The following is a 27700-nucleotide window of genomic DNA, read 5'->3' as shown; positions in this document are numbered from 1 at the left end:
TAACGCAAGCTGGTCACGCTGTCAAACATCGGTGACGGAATGGTGACGACACAAACAATTTGCTTAAAAACTTTCTTGCGGCCGTAAAAATGCGCAAGCAGCCTGGCAGCGCAACGCACGTACACGTAATTGGAACAAATGTTTGCTGAACCACAACCGCCCACTAAATGTAAGCGCCAACGTCTTTTTCACCGCCGCCGCCGTCGTCGTCGTCGCCGGATTATTTTGTTTACAATTTTGCTTACACAAGTGCAATCGTCGATAGCGCTTCATTTTGGAGTAACAAGTAGTATTTTGCGCCGTACTGCTGTTCGCCGTATCAGACAGAAGGTTGGTATCAGTTCGACGCAGCTTGTGACGGTATTGCATACGCGGCGAAACGCCCACGTGAAAACGGATCGCAGTTCTCGAAACTCGGGATAAAAGAGAAAGTAGGCTGAATTCCCGGCAAGATGTTGGCCCACTCCGCGCATGTAATGACGTTGGCCAACAGCATCATAGGCGTCGGCATCTTGGCCATGCCGTTCTGCTTCCAGAAGTGCGGCATCCTGTTATCCATCGTTCTTCTTGTGCTAAGCAATGGAATAACCCGGGTTTGCTGCCACTATCTTATTAAAACCTCGCTGCTGACACGTAGGAGGAGCTTCGAGATGCTCGGTCTCCATGCTTTCGGTACTTCCGGCAAGCTGCTGGTGGAGCTGTGCATCATTGGCTACCTGATTGGAACGTGCATCACGTATTTTGTGGTCGTGGGCGATCTGGGTCCGCAGATAATCGCCAAGATTTTCGCGCTGGACGTGGCAGATCACCTGCATCTGCGGAGTCTGGTAAGAAAGTGCTATTCTATCCAAGAAGAGAAACTAACTCTTATCTACCAGGTCATGGTCGTAGTCACTGTGGTGTGCATAGTGCCCCTCGGCATGCTCCGCAATGTGGACAGCTTGTCCGCCGTTTGCACCGCGTCCATAGGTTTCTATGTCTGCCTAATTCTCAAGATCGTGTTGGAGGCCCAGCCACACATTACGGCCAACGACTGGACGGAAAAGGTGCTCTACTGGGAACCGGCGGGCGTACTCCAATGCCTACCCATCTTCAGCATGGCTCTCTCCTGCCAAATGTGTGTACACCCTGCTTTCTATGTCCGCAAAATTTATTTATATATCTGATCTATTTACAGGCAACTATTTGAGGTCTTTGAGAGCATTAACAACCAGAGTCTCGACAAATTAAACGGCATCGTCCGCAATGCCACTTGGATTTGTACTTTTGTTTACATATCTGTTGGTTTTTTCGGATATGTGGCGTTTTGTACGCACACCTTTTCGGGTAAGCCAGCCACCTTTTTGAGGCATTCTCTGTTCTACATATTTGGCTTTGTATTTATAGGCAACATTCTGGTGAACTTATCGACCTCCTTTGGTAGCGATATCATTAAAATTGGCTTTGTGCTGTCAATTGCTTTTAGTTTCCCATTGGTAATCTTTCCCTGCAGAGCCAGTCTCTATTCGCTGCTATACAGAAAGGTATTTTTGTAACTTCAGTTGGATGGTGTAGACACTAAATATCTATTTTGTATAGGGTCATACGGAAAGCAGTAGCTACATACCTGAACAACGCTTTCGATTCATCACTATCTTCATCGTTGTCTTTTCGTTATGCGTGGCTTTGGTTATTCCCTCCGTGGAGCTTATAATTGGCTTGGTGGGTTCCACCATTGGCGTAGCCATTTGTATAATGTTCCCCGCATCCAGTTTTCGAAAAATCATCAAAAAGGAATCTATGGAACGTACGCTTGCCCAGTTTGTATTCGTAAGTGGATTTCTATTGATGATCCTGGGAACGTATGCGAACCTAAGTGCAATTGATGAAAAGAGCTCCGGCCCGGAGTTTGATATGGTTGCCATAGGCACCCCTCTGTATCCCGATGGCCAAGTGCCAGCTGTCGTCGGCGAGCTACCAAAACATTTGGCCAAAGAATCCATTGACAGTGAAAAGAACCTATTGTTAAAGAAACTGGATGTCCAAAATCCAGACAAATTAAAACAAACCGTTGAGGATAAAGTTGTTGATATGCCGGAGGTAGTGCAATCAGCTTCCTCCGACAACCCACCGTTGCCACCACTGCCCATCGATGAAGTCCATGTAGTTCCCATAGATAGTAAAAATTCTGAAACGGATATTAAAAAACTACCAGTAGAAGCCGTAGAAGCAAACCCACCAGAAGCCAAACCACTCGATGTCAACCTTACCGTGGATAAGCCCAAGAATAATCCGCCTGCTGTTGCTGCATCGCTTCCAGATAAACCAAAAATTGGATCGAGCTTGTTATCAGCAAGCAATACAATTGATGGAGCGGCCATCAAGAAGGAGGAGGACGTGGCTGCCGAAGAGCAAAAGGAAAGTAAGGCTAATGCAGATGAGCTACTCAAAACCCAAAAGGAATTAAAGGAGACCAAAAAACTATTGGCGAAAACCGTTGGGGAGCTAAACGAAGAGTTGGCCAAGAAAAATTCATTTAATCAGCCACCTTTGGAGTTACAGAAAGATGAGCCTTTGGATACTGGTGCGAAATTTGCCGAGGAACCGAAGAAGGCTGAAATTAAGCTTAAGGAGTCGCAGCCAGTTGCGGACGAAAAGAAGGAGAGAAGGCGGCAGGCATCGTTAATGGACATACTCACGGAAAATACACATTTGCGCGATGAAAAGGAGGCCCATGCCGGCGTTTTTGAACCTCTATCCTACAAAACCGGAGAGTTACTCAGGAATTCGACCGTAGATAAAGAAGCGCTTATCAAACGATTGCCCATTCCACTAGCCCTAATGGTGAATTCTACTCAGCCGAAATCATCGAATGACTCGGAGATCAAGAAACCCAACCTTGAAGACAATGTAGAGGCCATTCGCCGGGAGCTGCTCAATCTGCGAAGTTCGGCGGATGCGACAGAGCAGCCACCGGCAAGGGTTAAACGTGAGGCCTCAAACGACGAGAACTGCCTACGCCAGCCCAAGCTGGATGAAGTGAATAATAATGTGGCTGCAGCTGCCTTGAGCTTGAACATGGAAAGTATTGGACGCGATCTCAAATCCATCAAAGATGATGACGTCGAGATAGTTACTGAAAACGAATCCTACCAAGCGAGTCCAAATGGAACCCAAACTTCGCTGCAGACGTAATGCGGATAGTTTACAACTATGCAAAGCTTTATGTATATAACCTTTACATGTATTTATTTAGTTTATAAGAAACTGTAGACTAGAAGTATATACAAATTATATACAGTTCATATGACTTGGGAATATTGTGTCAAATTTCTCGTGGAGTTGCTAGCAAAATTGTATGTGAAGCCCAGGTTTTTTGTAATTCCATCAAAATGTCCATCGTCCTTGATGTTATCCAACAAGTTGTGTTGCAGAAAGCTTACGATCTAACATGCGAGGCAGCCATTTTAGCCTTGAGAAAATGTGGCAAAGTGAGTAGGTGTAATATTTTTAAAATAATATTTATATCGCAATGGTTAATTTCTATTTAAGCTGAAAATAGAGGATGGTAAATCGAAAGCAAAGCGTGAAAAGCCTCTACCTCCGGTCAAGCCTATTTCCCAGGAAGCGGTTTCACCAATGAAAGCTCCAACGATTCCCGAGGCTAACACCATTCCAAAATATACGGGACGGGACATGCCTCGAAAGAACTTTGGCTCCATCGATCCCCCCCAATGCTCCTGCATGCGTGTGTGCCGAGATAGTTACTTCTCTTAGACGAAAAAGAACGCTTAAAAACAATTGCAACTTTAATAGAATAGGAATAGCAAAATTTCAAGGGACCTCAGGCATCGAATCTCATTCCATCTTGTATCCGTACAATTATCAAACGTAACACTAATAACAGTTTTTGGTAGCAACTAACAGGTTTGAATATGAGTATTTACGGTGGTTTAGGCCACGTCTGCTCCCAAGGAGTGCAGATCGTACAGGACTTCCAAAATGGCAGCAACACTCCAGGCCTGCGTGCGACAGGAGTCACCGCAGTAGGAGCCATTATCGTTGGTCAACTCGGGCAATCCGCGCCAATGGGATGTCTGTAGCTCTCGGAGATGGGCCCGTAGTATGGCCCAGGTCTCGGCAATGGTCTCGTCCAAATGGCCACACTTTTTGGCGAAGATCAGGCGCGCCCGCAGGTAAAAACCGATGGGCCATACCCACTCCGGCCCCTGGTGGTAGTTTGCGCCATGGGCTACAGTGCAATCGGTGGAGTCATTTGAGTTGTCATAGTTGGCCCTATAGTTCCAGTCCTCGGGATCCATCGTCTTCATGCCCAGCGGTCCCAGAAGATACTTTTTGGCGCGCTCCAGTGCACGCCAGGCATTCTGAGGATTGCACAGGTCGGGAGCCACGGTCAAGGTGATGGGGAAGTTGCATCGCAGCTGGTAGTCCGTCCAACTCTGGGTGGCTCCATAGCTGTCCTTGTAGATAAGCTTCTTGTTGGCCACCGAGCAGGTTTCCGATTCGGATACAAAGAAATACTTGTCAAAGTTGTTCTTGATGCGATCCGCCCACTCCTTGTAGCTCCACTTGGTCACTTCGCCCGATGGACCCTTTCGTTCCACGCCGGTGTACGGGATAACCTCCTTTTCGGCTAGGCTTTGCATAAACCGGAGTACGGCATACTGGAGGCCAACGAGCTCCACGGCTGATCCGTCGCGCGGCGTACTTGGACGTCCCTTGTTTCCGGCCTTCTGTGAGGATCCCATTTTGTCCATCCAAGTGCCGCAGTTGAAGTTATTGCCTCCGAATACAAAGCCAGTCTCCGGGTGAATTCCGATCTGATTGTTAAAGCCCTGGTCCACCATGTGCGCATCGATCTCATAGCCTGCATTGCGCTCCCTATACTGCAAGCCCTGAAAATGCACCTGCAGTGCCTCCTGCATCACGTCGAAGAGAAGTTGGTCGAAGGCACCTGGAGCATGGGCATCGGCATCGTCGTACGGAAATATGCGGGACACCTTGTCCTTCAGGATCTCGGCACCCTTGGGGGCATCCTCCACATACTGCTTGATGCAGTACATCCACCACCAGATAGCATCGCGGCAGTTGAATCTCGGCTTGCTGCCGCTGTCCAAAAGATTCGGAATGAGTCCGTGTCGAAGGGTCTGACCAAATCCAATGATGATGAAGCGAGCCTCGTTGTAACGGCCAGTGAGGAACATGGAGCCACGCAGAGCGATGAAGGTATCACGGCCCCAGCACCGCATATAGCCTACATAAATGGTTGAATATTCCATTATTCCGTTTCGATTGTTAAATATAATAGATAAACTCACCCGTTGAGAAATGCGGCAGACCAGCAGATAGAGTCACACATTGCTTTGGAGGCTTGGGTGGACTTAGAGCAGGACTGAATCCCGGCAGATTGGCCGACTTGCAAACGGAGAGGAACTGCAACGTGGACAGGGCCAGGGATTGTGGGAAACTGTGGCCATTCTTAATGAAGCTGTAAAAATTAAAGACTTAATAAAAACTCCATGAATGCAGTCGGCTCTAATGGACATACTCTGGCATTAGTTCGTTGACCTGGTTGATGAGCACATTGTAAACCCCGCTGACAATGGCATCAAAGTAGCAGGGTATGAGGTAGCGTGGAATATTCTTCAGTGGCTCAAAGGTAGCTTTGAACCAGGCGGAGAGTGGTTTCAGGTCTTCATAACTAGTTAGGCGATCAGAAATGTAATCTGAAAAGAATTATGTTGTAAAGTAACTACATAAATCTCTATCTTTACAAACTTACCCATCATCCAGTTTCCGTCGCGCAGATTGTTACAAAGCGGATGTCCCAAGTCATTTTTAGGCGAAATCTCCGTCAACAGGGAAATGAATCCTTGCAATCCGCAGTAAACGATCTTTCCAAAGTTGGGAATGTCGTAGGCGGTGCCACCTTTGCCAAGATCCCTCTCCTCATCATCGCAGCTGAAAAGGGCACCACTAAGTGCCACCAGATCCAACTTGGAGACGATAGCCTGCAGCTGGGAATACTCCTCGCCAGATCCAATACGCAGGGCAGCCGAGATTTTCTGGAGCTTATCGAAACTGGTGCGAGGACCAGGATGCATAGACACTCTGATGGCCACCACAGTGCCGGGTCGTAGATTGGCAAAGTTTAGCTCCGTGTTGTTGCCATCCGAATAGGCTTGGGTCTGAAACACTGTCGACTTAGCCAGCGGGATGTGCTCCTGCAGATTCAACTGGAACTGAGTAAAGCCGTTGATTACATTCGGATCCTTTTTGAATGGAGCAGGACGATCGAATGGCTTGTCACTCTGCATGGTCAAGCTGGCCTCCAGGATGATCTCGTCCAGCACACCCTCGAAACGCAGCGGGCGGATTCCGGTGGGTCCGGCATTAGGAGAGGGATAGCCAAAGGCAGTGTGGGCCACGAGAATAACTGACTGATGCGTGATTGGCGAATGACGAGTAACTGCAACTACGTTGGGATCCATCTGGTCTACGTAAACTTGGCTAAATCCCTCCTCTGCGAGCTGTCCATGCAGCAAATTCAGTGCTCTTTTGGCACCCATAATTCCGGACTTCGAGTCAACACCTTTGCCCCATTCTTGGTAGGTGCGTTCCTCATCTACGACATGGATCTGGGAAAAAAGTATGAGTTAGTTTCAGGAATAAATCTTAAACGAATGAACGCTCACATGATGGGGGACCAGTTCGTCGTAACCACGGTTACTTCCTGTGGCACAGCATGCCATGGAAACCAGTGCCGCCGATGGTAGAAGATCGTACACGGAACGCTTCTCCACCGGAGACGGATTATCGTGGGTGAGGTCCAGGAAGAGGGCATGAGCGACACTGGTGGCCTCGTGGCGCGATGAGTTTGCTTGGAAACCACCTACAGGCACTCCTCCATACCGATACACTAAGCGGCCTTGCTCGTGGGAGTCCCAAGCGGAAAGAGCTTCACGGATCAAGGAGGTGATACCCAATCGGTTCACAAACACATTGTCGGTGTAATCGGAATTGGTGAACAGTTCAGCCACCACATACAGCTCTGGGTTGATCTTACGAGCTGCATCGAGAAGGTACTCAGCTACGTGCAATGGCGTGGAGTGGCAGTTGTCCAATCGCACACCGTCGAAGATGCGCGCTGTGGTCTGAACGTACTCGGTCATGTGCTGCCATAGGTAGGGACTGTCCTCCGGCCGTCTGCCGAAGCGCAACTTCACACTATCGCCCCACGAGATGAGCTCCCGCTTGAGGTAGACATTGGCGCGTCCAGGTTGCTCCTCAGCAAAATCCCTCAGAGGATCGCTGTATCCCATGACCCAACCGTTGTGGGCCATGAAGAACTCTCCAGCCTTGGTATACATATCCGCCTCGATCTCAGTGAGCGATTTTCCCTGGGTGCCGGTATGCGTAAAGTAGACCATAAAGACCGAGTGCTTCTCGGAGATCTCCTTCACTCTGGGCCCATCGCCCTGGACTCTTTCGTAGCGAACTCCGGCCAAAACATTGTCTATCGCATAGTTTATGTAGCCTTGAACCTCGCAGCGCACACGATCGTTGAGGGCATCGAGATGCCGGCGGAGGGTTTCGGCGCACTTGCGGAACCGTGACTCCTCATCGAAGCAGTCGCCATGGAAAGCATTAAAGATCTCCAGCGCCAGCTCGAAATTAATGGTGCTGGCCAAGCGTCGATATTGCGGGTCCTGTATCAGTTGGATTTCCTGGAAGCGACACTCGTTGGCCACATTCTTCGGTGGCTCGCGAGTTCGCACCTGGGACATGAACTCGTTCACGTACTTCATCACATCGCACTGATACAGCTCGTGTATATTGACCTTGGACATGTAGGAGGTGTGCAACTGGTACTTTAACGCTTCCAAATGGCACTCCTGCTCGATGACCGCAGGTACGCCTACATGCTCCAGGCTGCCCTCGGCTATGTCCGCTCCGCACTGGGCGAATGTGGCGTCCAGCAGGAAGGCGGGGCGGAGGTAGGGACAGGTGGCGCATGAGTAGGTGGCATCCGGATGCTGTAGTAGCCAATCGGACTCGTTGGCGGTGTGATTGAGCACGATGTCGCAGATGGAGGCCACCTGATAGGGAAGAGTTTTAGACTTGTTTATGCTAGAATTCAATGTCTTACCCCCCACTCCTGGCGGCACTTCTTGATGACCTTCTCCACATCCTCAAAACTGATCTTACCTCCCTTTTGGGGTGCAAAATGGGAGTTGACCTTGAGTTGATCACGCAGCGAATAGCAGGATCGGGAGCCACCCAACTCCTGGATGGGAGTGAAGTGGATCACATTGTATCCGGCCTCCTTTGCCACGCGCAGCTTAGGCTCCCAAGTGTCCAGTGGTCCCAGGAGCTTGGCCAGCACCGTTTGGCAGCGCACCGAGTCCAAGGGAATGGTCTTCTGGGCGCCAGGCGGCCCAACATGCAGCGTGGGCTCCACTTGCACATATAGAGCTCCATCTGCTCCGGAGCAGCCAGTGTCGGGTCTGAAAATGTTGACACACATTAATGCTAAAGCAAAATCAATGCGGAAAAGTATAGTTTCGAACCTTTCCAGATACCGGAAGTAAAAGTGGTAGGTGCCGGACATGTTGAGCTCCACCTGACTACGAATGTCAGTATCTACCACATGGGCCTCCGGATGCATTACAGAGGTAATCTGCTTGCCATTGCTGAGTTGCCATCCCAGCACGCGATACTCCGTACGCACAAACTTCTGTCCCTCGGCGGGATAGTTGGTGTACAATACGATCTTCCTGCCCAGCAACGAGGCATCCGGATGAACACTCAGCTTGGAACCCCGCTTCAGACGGTACAGGATATGCTCCGCATCCTGGCCCTCGCTGATGGGTATGCTATGCGACTCCGTCTCCTTGCCCATGGTGCTCATCTAAGAAAATCCGAGAGGAGATCCGTGAGTGCATTATACAATCGTCACTACTATTCGTTACACATGAACATGGGTTTAATGCATGGAATGTATAGTCGAATGTCTATAGCTTTATGTCACTTAAGGTCGAACCACTGGTAGCGCCAATAGAGATTAGGATTACAATTACAGCTACAAATGTGCAATAAGTTCTATTTTTAAATTGCACGACAATTAATAAATAAATTGTTAAGTAAGGATCGATTGTGCATTAACTAATCGAACCAAATTGGTTTTCTACAAATTTGATCTCGATTTCAGTTCCAATATCGCGATCCAAAATCATCGGGGGATTAGATTGGTTTTGCAGTATAATTTGTTTGATATCTTGCTTTTCAGTGGTTAGACCTACAGAAGTTCCACAGTTTAGATTGATTTTGGGTATTTCGCGGTCGGGAAACGCACAGCCAAAGGCATCTTGTTAAAACACCACCACAGTCCGACTAGAATTTTCGATGATTGTCCGCTTGGTGGGAGCTCCTAGTAACCCGGATCGGAATTGACTGCTGCATTGCCAGATGGAGGGCATGTTTTATATTCATTGCCGGCACACTCACACCACATACACACACAAGCACACACTCTGTGGACTGGAACACTAGAACATATACATAGTTATGGCATATGGACACAACACTGGGACTCCGATCACTGGGCGATGATAATACCTCACGGCGGCGGATGATTTGATTTGATACGATCTCGGCACTGCCTGCATTGCCCATTGCATTCGCATTTGCACTTGGAACGGTTCTAATCGCGACTGAATCCAATTTTCCGGGGGAGATGGCATTCTCCAGACTCGCCAGCTGCTTCTTCTTCTTGTTTTCCCCGAACGCTTCCTCTTCGCTTTTGATTTGTAACGGTAGCGGTTCGTTATCAACAGTCGCTATTAGTCCATAAAGCCATCGGAAGAGCTGATAACGCATCAGGATGTGGAGCAGGCTCCTCCAGAGCCAGTGGACTCCCTCGCTCAGCATGACTGCAACTGCTGCAAAATCGACGGTCTACAGAATGCGAGGAATTTTCAGACGCCGCTATCTCAAATGGAGCATTAAACGAATATGTACATTTCAATCGCGATAATCGCTCGCACAATTTGCACACAGGGGCGTCGGCTAACGGGGGGTTGCTTTACTGCTTTCTTATAGGGTTATAAGGCATTTTAGTTTCAGATGCATTGCTATTGACATGTGGCGCCTACGTGAGAATGTGGATCCTCACGATTAGCGAACGTTATCAACATTGAAAATTCACATTCAAAATTCAGGTCAGGGAATAAAAAAATTGTGCACACCAAGTTCACAACAAACACACGCACACACTCACACCCTCGCATATGTGGGTCAATGAATTGCACTTGGCTGCCGGTAGATGGCCTATGAGTGTTTATTTATAGATCGTTTTTTAGGAGTCCCGATTTTAGAACACAACAAAAGTGCTCCATGTGAGTAATCTGTGGTCTTTTTTTATCTGCTCTAGAACTTATCTGCCCACTTTCATTCACATTCACGCTCGGTGAAAATTGTTTATTTTCATGGGTATGCAAATTATTTGATTATTTTCATTTTATCACTGGATTTTTAAATGATTTTTCGTACTTTTTGGGCTGTGATGAAGATGCGAAATTGAACTTTACGTTACCAGCCGAAATTCTTAAGCAATTGCTTTTGATTCTATTAAGCTCAAGGTGACCTTTGAAGTTTTTGTGGTCATCAGCTGGTTGAGGCGCTGAAAAACAGCCCCCAACAACAACTAAGGAACGAAGCTTGTAAACAAAAAACAGCTGCTTGTCTTTATTTACACTCAATCTGTTTGTAGTCGCTATGTGTGCATATTTTAAATTCCTTTTTAAGGGGTATTGTTAATTAATTGACATCAAGTTGCTTTCAAATGACTCCTAATTAAAACTTTCACCGTACATGTTGCAATATAACATTTAATTGACAAAATGCTTGTTAAAGTAGCTAGTCGATAACAGCTGTGGTGAGTTTTCCATATAACGCTATCGATATATCAACAGGTCCATCGACTGTATTGAATGAATCGTTGTAGAAAAGTGGGATGGCAACTCCAGAGTTGTGTAAAAATAAAAAATAACAAAACAGGATTACTTTATGCTCTATTTCATTAAATTTAAAAGAACCCTGGAAAACTAATAATGGGAAGAAAAGGACTTGTGGAAATACACTTACTGGAAATCCTTTAATTTGCCATCTCTAGAACTGCAGCATCAGCTAAAATTTGGTGGACAAATTCAAAGGTGTCAAATTTAATTTGTACATAAGATTAGTGAAAAGCGATTTTTCATCATGGAAGCTCCGATGAAGCTAGAGGTCAAAGTGGAAAACTACGTGGAATGCGGCATTAACGAGGACGAGGCCACTCCCCTACGGGAGGGCACAGGCGAGACTCCGCCACATGCGTTTGCCTGCGGAGTCCCTATGTCCGGATCAGGTTGGTGCAGCGATCCTGAGGATGGTAACCTTGTCCACCACTCGGCGACGCCGACTTCGGACGAACATCTACAGCCGTCCCTAGACACCATTGAACCGAAGATGGAGCCCAAGATCAAAGAAGATGCCGATAATGCGATGTTGGACAGCTTGCTGGCGGACCCATTCGAAAATAATTCCCCGGCAACCTTGCAGACCCCTGCCGATGTAAAGCCTAATGCAATGTTGGACTCCGTTGAGCAGGGCAGTCGTAGTTGCGAATTGCTGCCCAGCGAATTTTCGAAACGTGAGAACTTGGACGACATGGATTTGTTCAGTCTTAAGGCCGCCAAGACGCTTGTACCAGACGAACAACAAAGTTTCCCGCAAAATGATACGCCCATAGATGACCCGGAGGCAGCTGATCTCATTGCACAGAAACGAGAAATTCTAAAGATGTTAGAAATGACAGCTGAAAACAGGAAGGTGAAGCATAAAAAAAAGAAACACAAGAAGGAGCGGTCCCATCGGTCAAATAAACACCAGGAGGAGTCAAGGAAGCGAAATCACAGTAACAGTTCGTCGGACGAGGGCGCAGATGATAAAAACCAGTTTGATTGCGATTATCGAGGACACAAGAAATATAAGAACCGAAGGGGTAGTGCCAGTTCGCAGAATGAGAGTTCGAAGGAGAGGAAACTTCGGGATACAGAATTGGATTACGTTCCAGTGCGGCCTGATGAGCATTTTATCCGACCTATTAAATTCTCCAATCTTATAGAGCGAAGGCCGCCCCAGGTTGAGTTCAACACTGTGAATCTGTCCAAGGCAGACAAGCGTAGTCTGGCCGTAGCACGAGCGGAGTTGGTGCTGGAACAAATCCAGCAGAAGGCCAACAAAGAGGAGCCACCGGAATTCCACATGGTGGACACCATCTGCAAACTCCCTGTTAATGAGTCCTTTAGGAACCAGGATTGCTTTGAGAATCCTTCGCCAATTTGCAATAACATGAATGTGGTCTACAAGTTCAATTCCACGCCCGGAACCAGGATTGATTTGTCTAAATGGGGCTTGGAAACAGTGCCTGAGGCTACTAAGAGGTTACTGCGTCTACTGGGCATCGATGTGGCGCGCCTTAAGGAGCTACAGAGCACAGTTAAGCCATCGCAGCGAATACTGAAGCTGAAGAAGGAGCAACTTGAGCAGGGCCTGGCTCCGACAGAGGAACAAGAAACGGCTACGCTGTACAAGAATGCAGCTACGCAAACGGAGCGCAGAACGGCTACCCGCGATGCTGGCACCCAGGTTCGCTTGGAGAGCAAGCTGAATGGGGCCTTTTGGCAAAATCCGCACTTTGACCCCATGAACCTGACTCAGCATCAGTCGAACGTTATGTTAGCCCTGCAGGAAATCTACCAAACACTGCCTAGTGCCACCATGGCCGTCAAGCTCTCCAGGGCATTGGCACCTGCTCTGGCAATAATAAAGGGTCGACAGCCATAGTATTCAATAGATAGTCTAATCCAACAACCCACTTTCATTTTCTTTATATAATATAAGGATGCACATGCATTATACATTTATAACAAGTTGTGTTTTCTGTGACTTACAACCAGGACTTGCAAACAAAGTGTCTTTTCTTAGCGTATCGACTATACAACTACATCATTGTGTCACCCAAAAGGCAGAGTTTCCACAAAGTCCTCCAGTTATTAGCTAATTGCGTTATAACTAATTTGTAACTAAGCGTAGCTGGCACTAAATGGCCATCTCATTGGCTGGTTTCACCTAGTAGAGAAGATTGTGTCATTTTCGCACTGTAAAGACGAAAGGGGCTGATTCCTCTTCCTCCTGCTGTTCCAGCAAGGTGGTCCTTATCGTGGTCCGGTGTTCCTGGGCCTCCACGTCGTCGTAGTCCACTGAGGAGGAGCGCAGCAGCTGGAACTGTGAGTTGGAATCGTTTCTGGTGATGATCAGCGAGGCGGGTCGAGGTCCTATTAAGGATTTGCTTATTATTATGTACGTGTTTTGGCTTTAGACCTGGTGAACATTACCTGGTGGCGGCTTGGTTGTCAAGCGTTTGCCGGCACCTTGGACTTCCGGCTGGCGTTCGGAAACATACTCCACATTTGGCGTTAGCTTGGTACTATTATTGTTGTTGTTGTTGCTGGTCGCCATTTGTTGAATCGATACTCGCTTGTCTGCTTTGACGCTTCCCTGCTGCTTTAAAATAGATTCCCGACCTGACGGCGCTGGCACAGAGCCGGAGGCACCGAGCAATGGGGTCGTCATTGCTGCTCCGGCACTCGGTGTGTCGAGTTCTAAAAATCATAGGGATGAGGAAGATTAAGTTAGGGTTCTTGGAGGGATTACCCATTGCAAAGGGTGCTATTTCCCAACAAATTTATGTATGTTAACCACGTGAATTAAAGCAACCAATTAACTCAGAACAAAGGTTAAAGGCGTAACATAAACACAGATATAAAGCTCAATAAAATGCAAGAGGTAACGAGTTGTTCATAAAATTTATCATTTATTTGATGCTTCATCTAACGCTAGGGATAGACATAGGATTTAGTGGAGTGGTTAGAATACCATTAGGTTAGTTGTTCATGTGTTGTGGGCGATTAACAATTTTAAATATATCGTGTGTGTGTGTGTGTGTTTGTGTGTGGGATGTGTTGCAAATAATTAATAACTAATCTTCGGCATATAAACATTGGAATAATTTAGTAATCGCACAACGCAACTATTAGTAATTGTCAATAATACTGACCATGACAAAGCAAGAATAAAACAAGTAATACGAGAAATCGTGTTTCGGATGATATGATATTGGTTTTTGGTCCAGCCATTAAAATGGTTTAGTTTGTCAGACTTTAAAATGTAAGTACGACTCAACCCCATGCAGCTTTAATAGTTGTCCAAGTGCAGTCGTTAGCCCCATGCCTCTCAGAGCTTGGTGTCGTCGTAGGCCTGTTCGCCCGAGGCATTGGGAATGACCACCACCATGGGCAAGGAACTGGACTCGTGCAGCAGCTCGCTGCTTATCGAGATCTGGCGCGATGCCCGATGATAACCACCTCCACCACCACCACCAAATACCGAGTCTACATGCATTAGATCGAGCGTGCTATCGCTCAGATCGTTACCATTGCCCAGGTGTAGGTGACTGCCACCTGAACCACCATGACCAACGGGTGCACCCACCAGAGTGCTCAGACTCTGCAGGGAATGCGAGCTGACGCTCCGGTTGTACTCCGCATGCAAGTACTGGTTGTTGTTGTTGTTGTTGCTTATCTTGACCCCATACTGCTTCTGATCGTCGGAAGGCGATCCGAACTCGGAAGACTCGCGGATGGGTGCTAATTGCAGTTGTGCGACTGCTGCCAACATCTCACCTGTGGGACTCGGTCGCTCGCTACTGGCCACATCCTCGTACGCCTCCTCATTCAGAGTCTGCAAGGTGCCGCAGATCATCTGCTCCTCCAGCGTGACCTGGCAATAGATAAAACTCATAAGCTAATGGGTTTGCTGAGGCATTTGATATTGATCTGTTATGGGTTTGCACAAATGTGGGCTTGGAATTTTGGGTTTCAGTCTGTGTCGCTTAGTGTCTGAGCTTTACCTGCAGATACTCGTAGTCATGCACTTTTGACTGCATTTCATATCGGATTGTTAAAATGGTCGAAATAAGAATAGATCAAAGCACATGAGTTAGAGCGAATTGTTCTTTTAAATATACAACTTTCCGATCCTACAATTCTAAGACTTTTGATGGGTCGCCTTACCTGCTTTTCCATATGACTGACGGAGTTCTTTCGCGAGAGGGACTCTCTGGGTGGCTGCATCAGGGCATCCGTCACATCCTTAATCATCGGGACATTCGATGGTGCCTCCAACGCACCCGGCTGCTGCTGCTGACGCTGTTGCTTCCGTGGCAATCGCTCGCATTCCCGCAACGTGGTGATCAGCAGGCGGAACAGCTCCCAGTGGCCAAAGCTCAGGCCCAGAACCTGTTCGTAACTCGTCGATTAATACGGAAAAAACTTCAAAATGTTAGCAACACCTTACCGATTTCAGATCCGGCATATCGCAGTGCTTCAGCACACGTCCATTGATTGCATTCTCGCGGAGCACGGGCGCTAGTTTGGGCAACGCTGGCTTCATGTCCTCAATCCGATCCAGCAGGCTGATGACTCCCTCAACGGTCAAATCGGTCAGCTTGGTTTGCAGGATATCATCCTGTAGCAAATGAAAAGCATGCATTTAAGTCTATGTTTCTATAAATTTAAACTCAAATAACTTACACCAAACGAATCACTAGGTGAGTTAATGAGCGGGGTGACAGGCTCTGTGCTCGTGCTGAGATTCCTGGAGCGCAACTCATTGGCAGGATACTCGTTCTGGAACATTTGGTAGGGTGGATAAGCCTGCGGCGAAGGCACGTAAGTGGTGGGCGCTGGGAATTGACGCATTGTATTGGAAACGCTGGGCCTTGCTTGTATCACTAGGGAGCCCTCGTCCTCGATGGTTTGCTGATCCTCTGAAAAATAAACACTATTTAGCTTGCGCCAGACTTTTATTTTTTTTTATAACTCACCCTTTAAGACCTTTCTTAAGTAGGGATCCAGATTAATGGTGAAGGGCAAGAAGATGCGGAGATCCGCCACGAGTAAATCTGATTTGTGCAGCTGCAGGAAGGCGTCGAGCTTTCGTTCATCCCTATCCAACTCTAGAAGTGGAGCAGCTTCTCGCAAGTAAGCGAGTTTGGGTCGCAATCTAAAGGATTGAAGTAGATATAAGTAGATTCTTTCTAAATAAAACTGTGATGAAGGTCTTAAACTCACTTCTCGTAAACGCTTTGCAGCGATACACTCTCATCCGCATTGCTGTCCATGAACTGATCGTGATGCAGCACTATCATACTTGCTCTCAAAGGCCACTGCTCAGTCAGATTGATCCACGAACTCAGGCGATACCAGCTGAACTCAATCTGGAAGGCCTTGAGCAAGCGCACCGTGATGTAGATCACGTTCATTAGGCGACGCATACTTCGTGGATTCACATCGCTGAAGTAATCATCCGTGAGCACAATGCGCGATAGATCGAGCACGGTCTGGGGATTCTGACCCAGGCGATGGAGATTGGAACCAGTTGAGCTGGCCACGGATTCGGAGAGACGCAGCTTCTTTCCACCACCTCCACGGGCGGGTCCGCGCAGCTTCTCCTGACTGGAGATTATTTCAGAGGCATTGGACAGTCGACGAGCGGATACAGAGTGACCCAATGTGGGTCCATCGTCTGTCTGGTAATCTCCTCCGCCACTTCGCTTGAACAGCAGCGCTGTCATCTGGGCTCGTTGCACCTTTCTCAGTCCGGAGTTTTGCAGATAAACAGGCAGATGCACCAAGTTTCTCAGGAAGTCATGTCCTCCGATTCCGCCCTCCGTAAAGAGTCGTCGACTATTAGCCTCCGCTGCTTTGGCTATGACATGGGGATCCACAGAAATGAGCAAGACAAATGGTCGGTTAGGTGAAGAAAGAAGCGTTTGCACCGCATTTAGAAGGGTGAGAATCCTCTCCGTGTCGCAGGAATCCAAGGCATCGATCACGCCAACTAAGCGGCTCTGCTGATTGGTGAACGCGTCCAGGCACTTGACCATGTCCGTCATCACGGCCACCTCGGCACCCAGCATAGTCAATGGAGCCGACTCACTGGACCGAACTGCCCTTTTTAGTACTCGAATGTGGGAGGTGAACAGGGATACAAACACCTTGGCCAGAACATGGAGATGCGTACAGATCAGCGTGCCCATCACGGCAGCAATTACATAGAGAGCCACTAATATATGTTCCTTTTCCTTCTCATCGGCAAACGTGAAGTAGGCCACGGTGAGAGAGATGCCAGTAACCACGGTGACGAGAGCAAGTTCGAAGATCAAAACGATTGGGATACAGCACATGCGACGCCAACGCCAGCCAACATCCACTTTTAAGCACTTTGGACGGAAGGCTCGGTACAATCGCGTGGCCAGCCAACCGTAGTGAGATTCTATAGCATCTAAGAGAGCGGCCAGCATATGAGCCACTGCTCCATCACCTGTGGGCGAAGCGCTGTTGGCCTCCGCAAAGTGAAACCGAACGGGCTTTGCCTGTGAATCCGATTGGGGTCCCGGGGGATGGCAAAAGGCCACCTGAAGTATCAAACGCAATCTTGTCATTCTCTTCTCCAGACCGTGTTGCACAGAGTAGGCCCACTGCATGTCCATTTGGTAATTACAGTATCTAACAGCTGCCAGGAGCAGATAGGCGAGCAGCAAGAAGCCGACGGCCGCCGACACGCCCACAACCGCTGACCAAGTGCTCAGTCCCACAATAGTTCCAATGAGCAATGCCACATGAAGACAGACGATGAAGAGCAGACCACTGGTTCGAATCGGTGGTTCCGCCCATTGGCGCGCAAAGTTGTTCATCTCGTCGCGCAGCTTATTTAGCAGGAAACTCTTTCCACTGCCCCATTTGGCGTAGAGTCCAACGGTAATGGGAGTGGTTAATGTCGGCTCACTGAGCACATCCGCCAAGGCAGAGGAGTACAGTTCGTAGCCCAGCATTCCCTCGGAGTCCTCGTTGGTGTTCAGACGTCTGGCGCCAAACACTTGACCCAATATGGTCTTCTGGTGCAGGGAGTCAATGTTGTAGGGCGTTTCTCCAGCTTTGTTGGCTCTATATAGAAGCTGACTGTGCTTGGGATTTCGCAGAAGGGCCTCCACAATCGTCTTGCTCCTCGCCCGCATTGCGATGTGCAGGCAGGTGTCGCCCCTTTTGTCGCTAGCGGTCACCTTGGCCTTTCGATCTAGCAATAAGTGCACAATCTCCAAGTTGCGGTTTCTAACAGCTCTCAGCAGCGGAGTGTCGCCATCCTTGGTGGCGGATTCGAGGTCGGGATTGGTGGCCAACAGGAGTTTAACAATCGGCGTATGTCCTTTCTCCACCGCGGTGTAAATGGCCGTCTTGCGATCCTTTCCCTGTATATCCACATCGGCATGTTTTTTGAGCAAAGCCTCCACTACAGTTCGATGTCCTGCTTTAACGGCATGGATGAGCGGCGTGTCTGCTCCGCGATCCTGGATATTTATGTAGGCACCAGCCGCAATAAGGGAGGCGGCAATATCCTGGAAACCCTCTCGACTCGCTATGCAAAGGGCAGTCATTCCATCCTTGTCCAAGGCATTTACATTTGGTTTCTTCTCGAGAATGGAACTAACGCAATCTGTGTGGCCACCGGCGGCCGCAACGAGCAGTGGCGTCCACGAATACATGCCAGCGGTGTCCACATTGGCTCCAGCCTTAAGTAAGGTATCCACAATCTCAACGTTTCCGCGCCGGCATGCCCACACCAGGGCTGTGGTTCCGTACTTATCACCCACATTCACTTTAGCGCCGCGTTGCACCAGCAGCTCCACGATGTCCTTGTAGCCACGGCCCGCCGCCCACAAAAGGGCGCCCAGGTGGTAGTTACCATGGGCATTGCCATCGGCTCCTTTGTCCAGCAGCAGTCGCACCAGCTCCGTGTGTCCACGGTAAGCTGCCCACATCAAACTGGTCCAGCCACCCTGGAAAAAGTTTGGGAATAAGACAGACTCAGAAACTTATGTGGATGAGAAGACTTACCATATCGCGATGCTCCACTTCAGCGCCATGGTCCAGCAGCAGTTGGACAACATCTAAGTGCCCGTTTCGGGAGGCACACAGCAGTGCCGTCCAGTTGTCCAGATCCTCCGCTTGAACATCGGCACCGCGGGCCAGGAACTCGCGAACAAAGGCAGTTAAGCCTCGTCCAGCAACTACCATCAACACCGTGGTGGCATTCTATAAGAGATTTGGAATAGAGTCAAGTCTTAAATAATATTAAGCTTGAGGGGACTCACCTCGTCCCGATCATCGATGGTAAGATGTCGGCTGTCCAAAATGGCGCGCAGACCGGATATATCATTATTATCGATGTACTGCAACAAGGCACGATGTCCCAGCGAACCCATGGAGTCTCCGAAGCGATTTATGTTCTGCACGAAGAGTTTATGATATTAATGGACTTTCAAATGTATTTTCACAATTCATATTCTCACTCAAAAACCGAAACAAACTTCATGCAAATAAATATCGTTTAGTTTTAGCAAAACTTGTACCAGTTATTCGTGTTAAGAAGCATTTAAGAGACAGAAACCATAACTCATATTTGAAAATGTTGTAACATTTGGTGGGGGGTGAAATAGGGGATATCAATTAGAGACTTCAGTTGTCTCCAGGGGTCAAAGTTGAACATTGTGCATGCTTAGTTTAAGCCAAAAGGAACCACAACATTAGGAAGCAATTATTCTTATGCATATAGAAAAGTAGTTTATCTTAGTGCTAAATAATGGTGTACTGCCAAAATTATCCACAGGTCCATGATTGACTCATCGAGCTTTAGGGCCAATAAACAAATTATGCGGGTTATAAAAAAGCCACCAACGCCACTCATCGATGGGTAATTGTGGAAATAATCAGTTCTCCAAGAAATCAAATACAAAGTAGTGCCGTTTTTAATGGGAGTTTTCTAAAAATATCAAAGGGTAATTCCTGGGACACATGCCATCTAACGTAAACGACTCCCCAGACGATTCTGATCTCGTAGTCCCTGGGTAAATAGACACTCGTATGGTCAGGTAATCGCTCATCTTAACGATAACGTCACAGATTGCCTTATTTGTTATTTGAACAATTGCCAAGCAGCGTTCCGTCCCACACGCACTGCAGTGGCTTGGCTTTAATTTATTTTTTATTTGCCTATTCTAATTAATTGTGTAGAACCTTCGCTCGTTCGAGAAACGAAACATACAATTGGATCAATAAAACATCAACAGTATGGCTTATTGGTTGGTTATTGGCTTATTGGCGGGCCAAGACAGTCGCTCTGGTTGTATTCAGATTTGGATTATGGGTTCGCTTTCGCCATGGGTTTGGGTTTCATTCGAGGTGTTAAAATGCACTCGGGCATAACGAAGGGAAGTAAATATCTAAATATCAATAGATACAGGTATAGGTATATTTATTGGCAAACAAAGTACCGCCGAATAGACTTATGTTAGATCTAATTGCTGACTTAAAGCACCCTAGAACGAGTCAAGTCATGGCGTATCAGTGCCGGAGTTGTCTGGCCGAAAGGAATAGATAGACATAAGATTATTCAGATAGCTCCAATTTACGACTGCGAGTGTGTGTGTGTGTGTGGGGCGCGTGAGTAAGTTTTATTAGTCTCGAATATGTTTATTTATATTTTTATCTCTGCGTTTTTCGCCTATGCAGTGGTATTTCCCATTAAAACAGGAAGAGAGGGTCTTTCAACTTATTTCCAAAGCCTAATTAACTGAAATGAAGTGTGGTTCTAATACCACCGACTAATTAAATCAGCGAATACTTTACATTTTTCCCCTTTTTCTTCGCCGGCGATCGCAAGTTATTCAAACTCAATCGCGAGGCATTGAGAATCAATTCATCGAAGCTCTTGGATAGTTTCATCTTGTCAGCTGACACTCGTTCCACACTCTCCGTCTGCAGTTTTGACTTTGATTTTGATTTCGATTGTGATTTGATAAATTGTATATATTATTTGGCTTTATTCGCGGGCTGTTGTACGTGCGTCGAGCTGATAAAACTCGGCATTCTCCGCACTGGTTTGCCACACAGATCACTAGTTTTGCCAGACACACACTCTCACTGAATGGCACTCTAATCAAGTGCCAGTATGTGCATATTATTTCTGCATTTTTCCTTGTAGCTTTGTGTTTTTGTTTTTTTGATTTTGTTGTATTTTTTAACTGTATGCCACTTTTTCCGCACTGCCAGTTAATTGACAAATTAATTCCGCCGGGTATTTGCTTTCTGGCTGTGCTGCGGCGTACACTGCGCACTTTTTGTGCTGCTGTTTTCCAATGCAACCTGTCGCCTTGGTGGCCCGTCGACGTCTGAGACAACTGGGTTATCAAGCGTTTTGCTGCCGGACAGTGCGATTTTAGGTTTACACGCGACCCGAAGCGAGCATCGCTGTTTTCTGGCCGATTACGCTCGATGTGGGTGCTTTTTTTTTGGCCGAGATACGTTGGCCACTTAAGCGCTGGTTTATTGCTGGTGGTGGCCCGCGCTTCGTGCCGCAAATGTGGTAAATGTAATGTAATTGGACACTCGAAACGTGTTTGCCGATTTTGGAGCTGTTGCTTTTGGCCGCCGCTCCTGCTGCCACGAGCGTTGCACCAAGACTGATTGACCGACCAGGTTTTGTGGTCACCACATCGGGTCTGGTTATGCTTGCACTGCCTTGCGCAAAGAGTTTCACTTGAACTGGTGCTTAGGCCGCTGGCCCCGCCGACTCCATTGGCTACCAGCACGGCGTATCCTTTGGCCTTTAAACCATTTAAACCAATCAGCTAATTAGTTTGGGGTGTGCGGAGTATCTGTATCTCGATAATTACGCGTCACTTCAGGCGATAAGTTTATACTGAATGCACTCGAAGTGCCAGAAGTACTGGCGACACTGACTGAGCGCGATCGATAAGATGAAGACGTTAAATGAACGATGGATGGCCAATTCGGATGTTTGTCTTCCGACTCGACTCGAGTGGCTGCAATTATTGAGTCGCAGTCGCACGTCACTTGAGTTTGCCTAATGGATTCTCAGTGTCGAGGGTTTGCATAGTAACATTGTAATGGGTTAAGTTTCGCTGCATCAGAGGAATCACAATCCAGAGGAACATCAGCAAAGTGCTATCACACCATCCGGTACACCAATAGTGTATGGGGTTATATAAGAAGGGGAATTTACGTGTACACTAGTTCGAGCTGATAAGCGAAACATTTGTCAGACACCAAAATGTGGTTCACGAATCGTTTTAATTGCTTTGGCTCAATGTAATTGTGCAGCATTTTTCATGTTTTAAATGATGTGCATTTAATTAGCGCTTTAAAAATATTATTATCAGCTTACACAACCTTAAATGCAAAGCGTTTTCTAAAAACTACAAATCCGTTGTAACCTTGTGAATGTAGTGGCTATATCAATTATGGTACTGTATCTAAACATCTTTGTCTTTTTGCTATTAAAACACCCTTTCAACTGAAAATGGTGCAGTGCAAGTGCACAGCTAGGTGTTCTTCGTGATCGATGGTTCCATCGATTTAATATGCAGTGCTGGGAGTAGTACTTATTTTGCTACCCGCAACTGTGGACCAAAGCACCCGTCTTGGGCGTGCGAGCAGAGTGGAAGAGTGAAAGAACAACCATTCTTGGGACATTAGTGGCACAGAGCGAAGCAGTTAACCAAAGTCGGGAACGAAGAAGCGACTGCAACTAGAATGTTTATTTTTAGATGCGGTGCACGCGACCCATACTGGTTTTTAGTCGATGGCATTGTGAGTGTGTGTATGTGAATATCGAGTATCTATGTACACATGGGGTTAGGCCAATCTCGGGGGTTAGGATCCAACAAGCGGTAGAGCAACAAGGTTACAACACCAACATAGCCAGGATAATCGGCATTTACGTGGGCATGGATGTGGGAGAAGCGACGCAGGGCCAGATTGAAGTGACTGAAACGGCGGGAAGGACTCTGGTTGGAGTGCTCCTCGTGCTCCTGGTTAGGAGCGGGACTGCTCTTTCCCTCAGCCGCAGCCACCGCTGCATCCGTCTCCTCCTCAATGTTGATCACGAAACGGGGCAGGGAACTGTGCGGCTTCCGCTCGGTCCCATAACTCCGATGTGGCTGGCGAGGATTCCTGTGGTTAACCGCGACTATCACCCGCTCCTCGCTCTCCAGCAGTGGTTGATGCAGGGACTGAATGTCATGGTGGTGCAGGTTGCTGACCAAAGCACCGATGGTGGAGTGGCCAGCAGTTCTGCTGGGTGAGCTGGGTGATGCTGTTGTGGCTGGAGTTGTGGAATCGGAGACAGGAGTTTCCTCTGCGATGGACGCCCTCTTTTGTGGCTTACGTGAGTGACCATCTTTCGGCATGACTGCTGATCTGGGTTATTCTGTGTGTACGGTGACAATCGCGAGATGCCCTAGTGCTCTCGTTTATCTAGGACGTGGCTTAGTTAGTATATCATTATTTACGTGACTTAAATCGCTACGAAAGCTCTGCGCTCTACGGCAGTTTAGCTTTATGGAATTGTTAATGCTACTATGACTGACATGTCTTGGTCTAATTAAGGCTGACTGAACGGAATAGCAATGAAAGCCATTCCCTAAATGATTCATAATTGACTGATTGATGCAATTCCATTGGGGATTGGGGTGGACCTGTCGATCAAGCTGGCTTTTCTCCGCGGTTGCCTTGAAAAGAGAGAAGAAGGGCGGACAGGCCGATAAGACGAACCTAATACCCAGTAACTGACAACTGTTCTTGCTATCACATGATATCTCCGGCTAGTTTCGCTGATAGTAAGGGAGCGCATCTCGGCTATAAAGTTCTGACATTGCACTACACTTGTCGCGGACACATTGCACCCGGAACACACCTCACTCCCACCCGGATTCGTCTTTAGGCGGGATTTGAACATTTTCGCCAAACTCTCGCCGCTCAGTTCCGTCTTGAAGGCCGCCTTGCAATCGATGGAGAAGATATACTACTTGTGTGTATGCCGAAATTCAATTTGGAGTCAAACGAACGTTGGGCATCGAGTGCCGCCAGTGAACTGCCGGCACTTCGCATGGAAGCATCGTATAAATGCCTGGGCGACGGGCACCAAACGATCTCTATTTAGTTTTCATTAATTGGGCAAACAGGCCGGATAGTCTGATAAGTCGGATAAGCAATGGATACTGGCCTGTATATAACCGCTTCCCTATAAACAACAGACAACACCACACAGTGATTATCGTATCGTGTTAATTACCTTTTTATTTCCCCCAAAGTCAAATAGAAGTTGAGATTCACACCGGAAAGGGATGAACAGATTCGGTTATCTTCAAAGATTTTTTGGTAATTGAAACTTTATAGGGTCACATATTATCCTTACCTATAGGATTGTTAATACTAAATGGGGTCAAAGGATTGGAGTAATCATCTATATTATATTGTCTACTTTGAGGAATCGAATTTGCTCGCTTCGAAAGCCTCTTTAGATGCCTTTTGGCGCAGTTTGTGGTAATGGTTTTATTGAAAGACAGCATACTTTCGGGATTGGGCCATCAACTGATGTAGAATTAATATCGACAGTTGGGAGTAACTTGATTTCTACGTGCACACGCGGGTATATCTTGATATTGAAGGGTGTGGGTGATTCGCGACGGCGCGACTAATTGTGACGATAAAACAAACATATGGCGCTATCGGTTAAGCAATCTGCTTCGGCAAACGTATGGAGCAGTATCCGATAAGCAGTCGCCATTGGGCATTGGGACGTAACATATGCTGGCTGAACCCACCTGGCTGGCATTACCACCGCGGCCGAAGGAGCCGCGTAGGAGCCCGAAGGGAAAGATGCTGCCGTAGCCGCTCTGATCGGCCCGACGATCCTGTCCAGCACTGCTCGTGGTCGGAGAGTCCGTGAGCGAATCCGGATTCAGGGGTGACATCTCCGAGTAGGCACGGCCCACCAGCTGAAGTTTGGGCGTGCGCCGCATGGTTATGGCAATTACAAACGGTTAATGGTGAGGTAATCCCGGAACACCTTTATCTTTTATCAGTTTTACAGCACAAACATTTGCGTTTCGCCTTAAGATTCACACAAAACTGGGCATCTTCGGGAGGAATCGGGTGATTTATACGATCAACATATATTATATTCAGTTTGTCTAGGCAAATTAGCGAATGCCGCGATTGCAATCTATTTCAAATATTATGGAAAACACAGCGATTACGATTAGAGGAGCGCACGCGGCGCGCTCTGCTGGAAAACTGAATGGAATTGGAAGCAAAACCGCTGGCGCAGAAAGAGAATCGTCAATCGCTCTCCTGGCTCTCCTTTGTTTTATTTTGCCTTATATTCTTTTTTTTTTTGATAAAACCAAAAACAGTAACCCCAAAAACAGGGGTGTTTATCAAACTAGGCGTGTGTGTTCCCAGTCCAGACACACACGTGATGCGCGAATGTGGGGCTGTCGCAATGAAAACAAACGCGAAAAGCCAACGAACTACCAGAACTACCGAAGCCATCGATACCCTTGAAAATTAATAGGTCTGTCGAGGTTTTACTAGACAAGAACTCATTCATGGCAAGGAAACTATTCATTGCTACTCATTGTTTATGGCTAAGGAGAAGCACTAACAACAATGAGCATAACTCATTCTATACACACAAGTACACAATAAAAAGATCCTCAAATTAAGAATGTTTCTATTTTTGCAACTCTATAAGTTTAAAATAGGAAATAAAAGAATTGATTTGTGGGCACATAAACCTAAGTGATTTATATCGCAGAATATTTAGAAGCGTCTAGCGTCTAGAAGCCGTACCTCCAAAGCTCACTCAACGCGGATTAGATGTGTTATCTTATCAAACATTTGATGGCCAATTTCAAACACTTCTCAAACGACATAAAATATGGTTGGCATATTAATTACTACATTTTATATCATTAAAACGTTTACTCATCACAATAGTAGTGACTAATGGCATGGATTGTAATTGTTCAATATTCTTTGATCAAAAAAGAGTCATTTGCTGAGAGTAAAGAAAATATAAATATTCATATTGGAGTTCGTGTGTCCACTTTATTTGAATCACTCACTCGGGAAATCGAGATGCGTCTTTCGCCATTTGCTGATATGGCTAAATGCGATTCCACGAAACGCGAAATGGAATACACCGGAACATTTTCGACCATCTTCACGATTTTGCACTATATATTTATGCAGCTTACCGTCAGATGTCGGAACGATACAAAAACAAACTGAGACACTCCAATCGATGAAATCAGGTGCGATCAATGATTGCCAAATGTCTGATTTATCTCGCAAATTAGCACATGATTGTGAGGCGGATGGCTTAAAGAAGATCTCAAGTACCTTTACGGATTTGGATTCCATCGCTTGACAAGATCGTTGTGGAAAAATATAGAAATCAATGCACGATCAGTTCAAATTAGCACATTAAATTTGACGAGCGGTCAATTACTGACGATGATGTATTGAAATTGTGTATCTAGATCGCATTTAAGCTACCTCCCCACTTCGAGGATACAAAATGTGGAGTGCACGATAAGGGGAAAGATAAAGAGTGCCTTACTTTCGAGCACTCAAGGTATTATGACTGATTACATGACAGATTACAGTTTAAATAAAAACCTACAGCCGATAGCGCTCCCTTTAAAAGTAAACAAATAACTAAATTAAACTAGTGACGATTGCTAGATGAAAGCGAAATCCGCGCGGGGCTCGGAATAGATTATTATTATTATAAAAATAAATGCGTCTATACTGTAAGTGTGTATATTGCAAGTTCTAGGTCTCTAAGTTTATTTATGTAAACTACGTATACTTTACTTTGGTGTGTGTGGGAAACTCAAGAGTGAATAATACGATGGAGAATAAGTCAACTATTTAAGTGTACAATCTGTTAGCACATTTTGAGGCTACTTATGGGCCACTGCTAAAGTAGTATACTATATAATTATCGGATTCAGTCGTGTCTACAAATTAAAATGAAGCCTGTGTGATGCGGCATATTCAGCGGATCGGGCCAGAACCGGATAGCTCACCTGCTGACTGGATCAAGGGCATATATATCTGCGTGTCCGGATTTTTGGGGGTATATCCTTGGGATTTTCTGGGATCTGGATCTCGAGACGGAATGACAACAAACTACAGCTGAGCAGCTCTCGACAACAGCTGAGCGCACGTGTATCTGTATATGTATCTGTATCCGCGTAGCCGTATCTGTGTGAGTGCGGGTGGCTCAGTGTGTGGGTGCCAACTGAAACGTCGATAAAATATTTTTCTTAATCGCACAAAGAACGTGCGGCACTTGAGTAACTGTCGTGTGAATTAAATATTTCCTGGGCATTCACAAACAACAAAGCCACACAAAAACAAATTGATGACTTTTTGTTTAAGCAATCAACGGCACTGTACGCGTTCTCTTTTTTGTACGCACTTCACTTTTAGAACATTACACAATCAGTTAGAAAAAACTGGCGGCTAGTTGGTGACCCACTATTGCCATTTAACTATTATTTGCTTATTTTATTCCGCGAGCAACGAGCGAAATTCGCAGCTCCTTCATGTGTTATTTCAGCGCTGCCACCGGGCCGAAACTGTTCTGGCGTGTCTGCAGCCCT

At 46.9% G+C, this 27700-nt stretch overlaps 5 protein-coding genes and 2 non-coding genes across 30 annotated transcripts; 5 read left to right on the top strand and 2 right to left on the bottom strand.

The window, feature by feature from the left end:
* Positions 1 to 14: 14 nt before the first annotated feature.
* CG30394 (uncharacterized protein) lies at positions 15 to 3295 on the top strand. Of its 2 annotated transcripts, NM_137734.4 has the most exons (6): positions 15 to 169; positions 266 to 827; positions 879 to 1117; positions 1178 to 1326; positions 1387 to 1523; positions 1579 to 3295. In NM_137734.4, exons 2-6 carry the CDS (start codon positions 453 to 455, stop codon positions 3172 to 3174), a joined length of 2496 nt encoding a protein of 831 aa, NP_611578.1. In that variant the 5' UTR covers positions 15 to 169; positions 266 to 452; the 3' UTR covers positions 3175 to 3295. The 2 variants fall into 2 exon arrangements, with proteins under 2 accessions (NP_611578.1, NP_611579.1); NM_137735.3 differs by having other exon boundaries at positions 15 to 827.
* Positions 3296 to 3317: 22 nt separating this feature from the next.
* Positions 3318 to 5542, top strand: CG33655 (uncharacterized protein). Of its 2 annotated transcripts, none has more exons than NM_001169765.2 (2): positions 3318 to 3470; positions 3532 to 5542. In NM_001169765.2, exons 1-2 carry the CDS (start codon positions 3372 to 3374, stop codon positions 3754 to 3756), a joined length of 324 nt encoding a protein of 107 aa, NP_001163236.1. In that variant the 5' UTR covers positions 3318 to 3371; the 3' UTR covers positions 3757 to 5542. The 2 variants fall into 2 exon arrangements, with proteins under 2 accessions (NP_001163236.1, NP_001286675.1); NM_001299746.1 differs by having other exon boundaries at positions 3318 to 3474.
* Positions 3766 to 10936, bottom strand: CG9485 (uncharacterized protein). Of its 6 annotated transcripts, none has more exons than NM_001274194.2 (8): positions 10873 to 10936; positions 8571 to 8911; positions 8150 to 8507; positions 6696 to 8099; positions 5783 to 6638; positions 5549 to 5726; positions 5319 to 5488; positions 3766 to 5254 (listed from the first exon to the last, which is right to left on the bottom strand). In NM_001274194.2, exons 2-8 carry the CDS (start codon positions 8909 to 8911, stop codon positions 3933 to 3935), a joined length of 4629 nt encoding a protein of 1542 aa, NP_001261123.1. In that variant the 5' UTR covers positions 10873 to 10936; the 3' UTR covers positions 3766 to 3932. The 6 variants fall into 6 exon arrangements, with proteins under 6 accessions (NP_001261123.1, NP_726061.1, NP_001163235.1 ...); NM_166443.2 differs by lacking the exon at positions 10873 to 10936 and adding an exon at positions 10552 to 10661; NM_001169764.2 differs by lacking the exon at positions 10873 to 10936 and adding an exon at positions 10595 to 10661.
* A 44-nt stretch (positions 10937 to 10980) lies between these two features.
* Positions 10981 to 12967, top strand: Panx (Panoramix). Its single transcript, NM_137732.4, has one exon. The coding sequence runs from the start codon at positions 11263 to 11265 to the stop codon at positions 12886 to 12888; it is 1626 nt and encodes a 541-aa protein (NP_611576.1). The 5' UTR covers positions 10981 to 11262; the 3' UTR covers positions 12889 to 12967.
* Positions 12924 to 27683, bottom strand: Arms (Ankyrin repeat-rich membrane spanning; the record flags this gene model as incomplete). 16 transcript variants are annotated; one of them, NM_166441.4, is made up of 12 exons in its annotated part: positions 12924 to 13379; positions 13440 to 13706; positions 14787 to 14883; positions 15177 to 15401; positions 15460 to 15630; positions 15696 to 15931; positions 15989 to 16167; positions 16236 to 19000; positions 19059 to 19256; positions 19316 to 19450; positions 22964 to 23498; positions 27122 to 27683. In NM_166441.4, 11 exons carry the CDS (start codon positions 23429 to 23431, stop codon positions 13192 to 13194), a joined length of 4929 nt encoding a protein of 1642 aa, NP_726059.5. In that variant the 3' UTR covers positions 12924 to 13191. The 16 variants fall into 16 exon arrangements, with proteins under 16 accessions (NP_726059.5, NP_001286674.1, NP_001369105.1 ...); NM_001299745.1 differs by lacking the exon at positions 22964 to 23498 and adding an exon at positions 15014 to 15043; NM_001382094.1 differs by lacking the exons at positions 22964 to 23498; positions 27122 to 27683 and adding exons at positions 15014 to 15043; positions 20850 to 21393.
* On the top strand, positions 13189 to 13940 carry asRNA:CR45149 (antisense RNA:CR45149). Of its 2 annotated transcripts, NR_124676.1 has the most exons (2): positions 13189 to 13331; positions 13424 to 13940. The 2 variants fall into 2 exon arrangements; NR_124677.1 differs by having other exon boundaries at positions 13189 to 13940.
* asRNA:CR44724 (antisense RNA:CR44724) lies at positions 24840 to 25840 on the top strand. Its single transcript, NR_124675.1, has 2 exons — positions 24840 to 25077; positions 25143 to 25840.
* Positions 27684 to 27700: the final 17 nt, after the last annotated feature.

This window comes from Drosophila melanogaster, chromosome 2R (genome assembly GCF_000001215.4).
Source record: "Drosophila melanogaster chromosome 2R".
Taxonomy (NCBI): domain Eukaryota; kingdom Metazoa; phylum Arthropoda; class Insecta; order Diptera; family Drosophilidae; genus Drosophila; species Drosophila melanogaster.
This window is presented reverse-complemented; position numbering and strand designations above follow the sequence as displayed.

Bases quoted from the DNA above. Each gene is read 5' to 3' on its own strand.
- CG30394 (NM_137734.4), top strand. From the start codon at position 453: ATGTTGGCCCACTCCGCGCATGTAATGACGTTGGCCAACAGCATCATA. The intron at 828-878 runs GTAAGAAAGTGC...CTTATCTACCAG, and splicing joins ACCTGCATCTGCGGAGTCTG to GTCATGGTCGTAGTCACTGT. The intron at 1,524-1,578 runs GTATTTTTGTAA...TATTTTGTATAG, and splicing joins ATTCGCTGCTATACAGAAAG to GGTCATACGGAAAGCAGTAG.
- CG33655 (NM_001169765.2), top strand. From the start codon at position 3,372: ATGTCCATCGTCCTTGATGTTATCCAACAAGTTGTGTTGCAGAAAGCT. The intron at 3,471-3,531 runs GTGAGTAGGTGT...TTTCTATTTAAG, and splicing joins CCTTGAGAAAATGTGGCAAA to CTGAAAATAGAGGATGGTAA.
- CG9485 (NM_166444.2), bottom strand. From the start codon at position 9,879: ATGCGTTATCAGCTCTTCCGATGGCTTTATGGACTAATAGCGACTGTT. The intron at 6,639-6,695 runs GTGAGCGTTCAT...CTTTTTTCCCAG, and splicing joins ACGAACTGGTCCCCCATCAT to ATCCATGTCGTAGATGAGGA. The intron at 5,727-5,782 runs GTAAGTTTGTAA...AATTCTTTTCAG, and splicing joins CGACGGAAACTGGATGATGG to ATTACATTTCTGATCGCCTA.
- Panx (NM_137732.4), top strand. From the start codon at position 11,263: ATGGAAGCTCCGATGAAGCTAGAGGTCAAAGTGGAAAACTACGTGGAA.